General features: G+C 49.9%; 1 protein-coding gene across 4 annotated transcripts in view; it reads left to right on the top strand.

Moving 5' to 3' along the window:
• furina (furin (paired basic amino acid cleaving enzyme) a) overlaps nucleotides 1–7,500 on the top strand; it is a 135,800-nt gene that overhangs the window by 99,290 nt on the left and 29,010 nt on the right. For all 4 annotated transcript variants that reach the window (XR_012987276.1, XM_076287127.1, XM_076287129.1 and 1 more), the window contains exons 8-9: nucleotides 3,087–3,259; nucleotides 6,930–7,142. Coding sequence is in view for 3 of the 4 variants with exons in the window: in XM_076287127.1 (XP_076143242.1) it covers nucleotides 3,087–3,259; nucleotides 6,930–7,142 (386 nt within the window). In the remaining variant the exon portion in view is untranslated. The remainder of the gene's footprint in view (nucleotides 1–3,086; nucleotides 3,260–6,929; nucleotides 7,143–7,500) is intronic.

Raw genomic sequence — 7,500 nt, forward strand, 5'->3', positions numbered from 1 at the left:
AGGAAGTGCTTTTGAGCTCTCCCAAAGCTCCCCAGGCGCTCAAGTATTAGCAGCTTAGTTTGGTTAGCCGCTAACTCTGCCATTCTGACAAATGCAAAATCCTGTGAACTAAAAGTGTTTTGAAGAATATGAATTTTGCTTTAGACTATAGACATAGCTTTTGACTATTTGTTATCAGCTGAGTTTTCCTGATGAGGCTGTGCCTGCTATGGAACATCAAGGCAAGGAGGGAGCAAGTGGTGCTTAGTGGTCCCCAAGAAGTCTGTAGATGCTTTTTGTACTGCGTTGCTGTTGTCAGCTGTTTTGACTGGTAGAGCAAAGCTGAACAGCACAAAGATGGTGCAGACGAAGACTGAAATTAGCAGGACTGTTGGCAGTGATTTGTTTCAGTGTTTTCTATATATATATAATTGTGCAAGAGCTCATAAATAATCATGGCTGTGGATGTGCCAGGTTTAGCTGAAGGCGCGTTTTCATCGCCAGTCCCAGGAGGGAGTGCTCTGTCGTCTTCAGCTGAATCGCAGAAACTTTTCACAGTCCAATTTTCGGTTGTTATTGCTGAGCTACAGCAGTTAGCAGGTAGTGATTCTGCATGGTAGTGATTGATGCTGATGAGCCTCAGTGCTTGCAGCAAGAACACTTTGTCGACTGTGTTGCGAGGGGTGTGTGTTTGTACTCGAGTGCTGAGAGAATTTCCACTCTGCTGAGCTTCACTGTTGCAAGGGAGAATGCTTTGCCTTCTGAGTAAGTTGTGTGGTGCAAGTTGTGAGTGAGAGTGAGGTTTTGTGTGTGTGTGTGTGTGTGTGTGTGTGTGTGTGTGTCTTTGGTGTGTTTCTGTGTGCTGTGGAATGAAAGCTCAAGTTCTGATGAACTTGAACAGCATTGCCGAGAGAACACTTTGCCCACTTTGTGGCCTGTAAGTTCTGTAAGAGTGTCGAGAGTCTTGTATTTGTGTGTCTCGTGTGTCCTTGTATTTGTGTGTATGTGTGTGTGTGTGTGTGTGTGTGTGTGTGCGTGCGTGCGTGCGTGCTAGAGTGGAGTGTGAGCTGGCTGTCTCCTGTTGGAGTGGAGTTGGCTAACGTGCTGTCTGTCTATCTGTCGGTCGGTCAGTTGGTCAGTAGATCGGTCGGCGGGCTTAAGTGGCGAAGACAGGCGGTCACGCTTCTGCTCCTCCGGCCGCTGGTCCTAATCCAAACACAATGGCCCCAACGCTGCCAAGCATCCGCCCTCCGTCAAGGCGCACTGTCAGCCGCACAGCTGCTAATCATTTTTCACTGCCACACTTATCCAAACGGGTGGTCTCTCTCTCTCTCTTTCTCTCTCTCTCTCTCTCTCCCTCTCTCTCTCTCTCCCTCTCTCCCTTTCCCTCGCTCTCTATCTCTCTGTCTTTCTCGCCACTCTATTGCTCTCTTTCTCCGTCTCTCATTCCTACGCTTCTCCGGAAAAGGGTAATTTTTGCTGAAGGATAAACAATTCCTTCTGTTTCCTGTGTACCGGTCTAGTGATTTAACGTTGTGTGTTTGGCAATGTGGTTTCATTCTTTGCTTTTATTTATTGATTTTGGTGTGCTGCCTCAATTAGTCCAGACTGATGAGGGCTTTAAGGACAGGCAAAATTTGTCTGATGTAGGAGGCTGTATGTATGGCTGTACATGTATGTATGGCTGTATGTATGGCTGTATGTATGGCTGTATGTATGGCTGTTTGTATGGCTGTATGGCTTCCTCTCTCTATGGACGGCTCCGTGGGCAGTCCTGCGGCCCCTGGCCTGGTGGCAGGACGTGGCGGGCCACAGATGAAAGGGCCCTGGGTTCTGTTTATCTGCCCCGTCCCCATATGTGGGCGGCACAATTAACCTCTCCCCTCGCCCATGAGAAGCACAAATAGCCTCGCCCCCTCGCCCATGAGAAGCACAAATAGCCTCGCCCCCTCGCCCATGAGAAGCACAAATAGCCTCTCCCCTCGCCCATGAGAAGCACAAATAGCCTCTCCCCTCGCCCATGAGAAGCACAAATAGCCTCTCCCATGAGAAGTCGTGGCTGCAGCAGCAGAGGAGGTGAAACGGTTTTGAAGATGCAAGATGGCATTCCTCCGTGTCTCTGCACCCACTGAGGAGGGGTTGCATCTAAAAAGCACCCTGAGACACAAACAAACACACACACACACACACACACACACACACACACACACACACGCGCGCTTTGGGAAAAAAAGTTTTGCCAGTTTGATCCAAAATCAATGGAGGACTTCAGAAATGAAATTTACATTTTTTTCCCTCTCCCCTCTTCAAGGCCTGAAGCCGAGCTTATCCTTTGACATGCGCTCGCCGTAATCTTTGTCTTTCAAAAGAGAGACGCTACAAGAGAAAAAGAGAGGACTTACAAGAGAAAGACAGAGAGGCGAGATTGACAGGAGGGAGGATAAGAACAAGAAAAGGTAAAAGACAGAGATAGGAGGCGCGGAGATTTCCCGAGCGCCTGTCCTCATCGTTCCAAAGATGTATTTTTTTTTAGAGATATGCCCGCGGAGGCGAGAGGAATGTTTGCATCAGTCACCTCCCTGTGAACTCCAAAAACTCAATCTGTTCTCTCTCCTTAGCGCATCTTTAATTATATATGCAGTGCCATCTCCACCACTGGCTCTGTGCAGCGCATCCTTTCTTCTTTACCAAGTCAAAAGCTTTGATGCCCCCCCCCCCACAAGCGTTCATTGGGCTGTCAATAGCTGCTTATACGCGTTTAGAAGTTACCCAGCAGGAACTTTGAAGGATTGCCAGCCTTTTGTCAGCCTCAGACCATCACTGTTCCACTTGCCACTGGATTGGAAAATGTAGCATTGAGGTCAACAGAATTTACAGCACATATGAAATACAGTTTTGTACTTCTGAACAGGTTTAAAATGTGTGTTTTAACTTTGGTCCTCCTTTTGGGCCAACATTTCTTTGGCAAAATGATGTCAAACATTCCTAACCGTGTGTGTGTGTGTGTGTGTGTGTGTGTGTGTGTGTGTGTGTGTGTGTGTGTGTGTGATTTGTTTGTGTGTGTGTGTTGTGTGTGTGTGTGTGTGTGTGTGTGTGTGTGTGTATAGGCGTGCGTATGCTGGACGGCGAGGTGACTGACCTGGTGGAGGCCCACTCTCTGAGTCTCAACCCACAGCACATCCACATCTACAGCGCCAGCTGGGGCCCCGAGGACGACGGCAAGACCGTGGACGGCCCGGCCAAGCAAGCCAAGGAGGCCTTCCTGCGCGGCGTCACCGAGGTAACCAAGGCTTCTGTCCAGTTCCCCACCCTACTGCCCACGTCCTCCGCTGTGTGCTCACTATCCGACATCTGTTACAAGAGCATCTAATTTATTACCTGCAGCCAAGATGGTAAATTGGGGTTTTTCATAATGGCCCAGTGTTGGGCGTAACACAGGGAAAAGATGGACTTACCTGAACCTGAGAGACATCCTCTCTTAATTTGTAAGTATGGATTAAGTGTTCCACTGAGTGAGGCTGATAATATTGCTGTTAATTCGGCAGACAGGCACAGAATGACGAGGTTAGATAAGGAGAGTAGTTGCGGTCATCCCCGGCTCCATTGAACATTTCGCTGTGAGTTCCCATGTGACTGATGGTCCAGCCTGTGGGTGGTGAAGAGGCACCGACGTGCAGCGAGTGCCCAAAACCCAGACCTCTCTCGTCCGCCATCAATCGGCCAGCGTGGCGCCTCAGTGCCCGCTCTCTGCTCGTAATGAACTGAGCTTAATAGAATCTAAACCCCTAGTGTCACGCTCGTGCCTTCTCTCTCGCTCTCATAGTCCATCATTGAGAAACACACACTCGCACATACACTCACTCGCTCAGGACTCTGTGCGGAGAGGCACACTCGCACACACACACACACACACACACACACCGCGCGGAACTCCCAGAGGAAGTGTGTGTCACTAACACAGTAGGGTCGTAACGTGGCTATTTGATTTGGAGCGTGTTTGTCGCTCGGCCTCTATTTCTCACTGGTCTGTGAGACTCGAGTGCCGAGCCATTACTGCGCAGAGTTCCTTTGATTTATATGTCACATTAAAGCTGTGTTGCCGCCCCGGAGTTTTCAATGCTGCTTTAGAGAAAAGTGAGACACATTAATTTTCTTTTCCGGCGGAATGGGCTGTATTAGGAGTCCTAATGTCTTATTAGCACAAGGGGCTTTTGAAAGCCAACTGACGTCACCTAGTAAAGACGGAGAGAGAGAGAAAGAGAGAGAGAGAGAGACAGAGAGAGATGAATGAAAATCAGAAAAAGCCTTTGTCCACGTTACTCCACCGTTACATTTCCAGTGTCGGCAGCTTCTCGCTAAGCCTGTATTTGCAGCACTTTTCAAAACTGCGTGAAGTCTGCAGCGAAACACAGAGCCCCTACTAAAAGCAAAGCACCACAAGCTGGTGTCAAGAGCGGCCATGTTCATCCCGACAGTAAAACCATCAGACGGGAAACATGAAGGGGCCGTGGGGGCTGAGAGGCCTGGTCAGCGCTGCCGCTGCGTCGCTAGCGCTTAGCCGCTCCTGTTTGGGTTTATCCACTAATGAAGCAGATTAAGGCCCTGCCCGCCCTGTTGAGCTCTAAACGCTGTGCCATCGCTCATCATCCGCCGCCTTTGTGTTGGCAAGCCGCGAGCCTCGGTCGTGGATCTGCCCACGGAGAACAAACAACCAGCGCCCGAGTCGCCCCGACCTTGGGCTTTTGTGCGTCCTCTTGTAGGTATTGTTCTTTAGGGCCACGTTGTTGTGCTGGGGGGGATTATCAAGGGCTTGGGCTATTACAGGAAGCTGCCATTAGGGCTTTGTGTGCTTGAAGAGGCACTGGGAGTTTTACATCTGCGAGGCTTCATTAGTGGGAGAGGCAGCCTCCCAGACACACACACACACACACACACACACACACACACACACACACAATAGACTAGCTCCGTTTTTCTTTTATCCGCAATATCATTGTCCATCTGCATGATTAATGAGCCGCCCATTGATCGGCCGTCACCGCATCTTAGTCTTGCGCTAACACGCACGTACACAACACTGACCACACTAATGTAATCCTACACACACACACACACACACACACACACACACACACACACACAAGCACACACACACACAGGCTAATGGACTTGCTCAAACATGCATGTTCATGGTCAAACACAGACACACACACACACACTCTCTCACACACACAATCAAATAAATGTTCTTTTCAGACACACCCATTACTACTGAATGCACTTCAGTAGTACATGTAGAACAGGCAGGTGTGTTCCGGATGAGAAGAAGGAGGGGGGGGTGTACAGTATACGCGCCAGACTTCATCTCTGTAGATCAAGTGGCCCATGTAATTGTTAGCTTTCGTGTGCTCATAGCATTGTGTTGAGCTTTCTGTGTGCAGCGAGTTTAATTGCTTTTTAAATGGCTTCTGCTTTGTGTGTGTAACATGAAGAGCATTGTCTGTGACTTAAAGACAGGGCAGAATGTTTACACACAGCACATAGTGTACTTCTGCAAGTGTATAGAAATACACACTGAAAGAGTTAGTGAGTTAGTGAGTTAGTGTTTGAGTGTGACTGAGTGTGTGTGTGTGTGTGTGACTGAGTGCGTGTGTGAGTGCGTGCGTGTGTGATTGCGTGTGAGTGAGTGAGTGAGTGTGTGTGTGTGAGTGAGTGAGTGAGTGAGTGTGAGTGAGTGAGTGAATGTGAGTGTGAGTGTGTGTGTGTGAGTGTGTGTGTGTGTGTGTGTACAGAAATAGTGCGCAATCCAACACGCATTCACCATCTCCCCCGAGGCCTACAGGGGCTATTATGTCTACGCACAGCAGACTAGCCTGTTCTCCACTGACCTCCCAGTCACATTAGGGGAGCCTTATACTGTACGTTAAATGTATACAGAATGCCAGGAGAATATATAGAATTATATCTTATTTGAGCAAGTGTGATGGGAGAAGCCTTTTTGTAAATGTAAGTTGGTGGAAACTAGTGGAGCTTGGTTCCCCATGAGTGGCTGAGCAGAATTATTTTAAACGGTGCGCGAAACACTCAGGTCTCATTTTTATGTTTTCTAGTTAGAGGGAGAACTGAATCCATTTCCCAACTCACTGGAGATCACCGTTCCCGTGTTTAGAATAGAAGTGGGGGAGGCTGCCCTTTGTGCACACGTAGCCTAGAGAGGTCTGGAGAGGGGGCGCAGAGGGGCATGTAGTTTAATTTGGACACCAGCGCCCTAATCCCTTCAGTCTGGTGTGGGGTTTGGCAGCCAGCTGCGCACATCTGGAGGCACATCTGCTGCAGGCCCCCCCCCACCCCGCTGCAGCCCACTACCGGCCTCCGCAGCCAATCAGCCTGCTCCGCCGCTAACCAGCCTGCTCCGCAGCCAATCAGCCGCAGGGGGGCGGGGGTTGGGGGTGGGGGGGGGGGGGAGCAGGATTTGGGCAAAGTGGAGAGAATGAAGAACAGGAAAAAAAGGATGAACAGAACAAGGTTTTTAATGTGGAACGAAAGGAGCTCACGTGATGGACAGAAAAAGAAACTAGCTAAAGAAATGACAGAATGTAAATGATGAGAAGGCAGGTCAGAGCAGGTGAAACGGCACCACAGGAACAGAAGAGGAAGAGGAGGAGTGAGTGTAGAGAGGAAGAGTGAAGAGTGGGAGGAATAATGTGAGCGGAAGAGTGAAAGCACCAGTTCTTGTCCTGAGCCGTCAGTGCCCCTCTCTCTGCCCCCACTGACCTCTATGACCTCTCCATCCCACTCCCCGCCCACACAAAACACACACGCACACACACACTCACACTCACACACATCTTTTTAAAGCGTTAATACAGAATTTAACAAGCTTCCCGTGTGTGTGTGTGTGTGTGTGTGTGTGTGTGTGTGTGTGTGTGTGTGTGTGTGTGTGTGTTCAGGGTCGCGGCGGCCTGGGCTCCATCTTCGTGTGGGCGTCGGGTAACGGCGGGCGGGAGAAGGACAGCTGCAACTGCGATGGCTACACCAACAGCATCTACACACTGTCCATCAGCAGCAGCACGCAGTACGGCAACGTGCCCTGGTACAGCGAGGCCTGCTCCTCCACCCTCGCCACCACCTACAGCTCCGGCAACATCAACGAGAAGCAGATCGTAAGCACTACTGCACCACAAACACACACACACACACATACACACACACACACACACACACGGCAACGTGCCCTGGTACAGCGAAGCCTTCTCTGTGTTTGATGTGTGTGTGATACGCGGCGGCTCCTGACAGGGGCGTTGCTCTGCGGAAGGTAAAGAACACTAAGGAGCGCAGCATGACGAGCAAACATCACACATCACTTAGCATTAGGCCTCAGCGTCCGTGACTGCACATGCGCACGCACACACACACACACACACACACACACACACACACACACATACACAAACACACACACACATAGTTCTGTAAACAGAGAGCAGGATGCATGCATGTGATATACAGACACAGAGACAC

This window comes from Alosa pseudoharengus, unplaced genomic scaffold, assembly GCF_046254945.1.
Source record: "Alosa pseudoharengus isolate Yale_2024_CS ecotype anadromous, Long Island Sound unplaced genomic scaffold, YU_APseudo_1.1 YU_APseudo_1.1_scf_16, whole genome shotgun sequence".
Lineage (NCBI taxonomy): Eukaryota > Metazoa > Chordata > Actinopteri > Clupeiformes > Clupeidae > Alosa > Alosa pseudoharengus.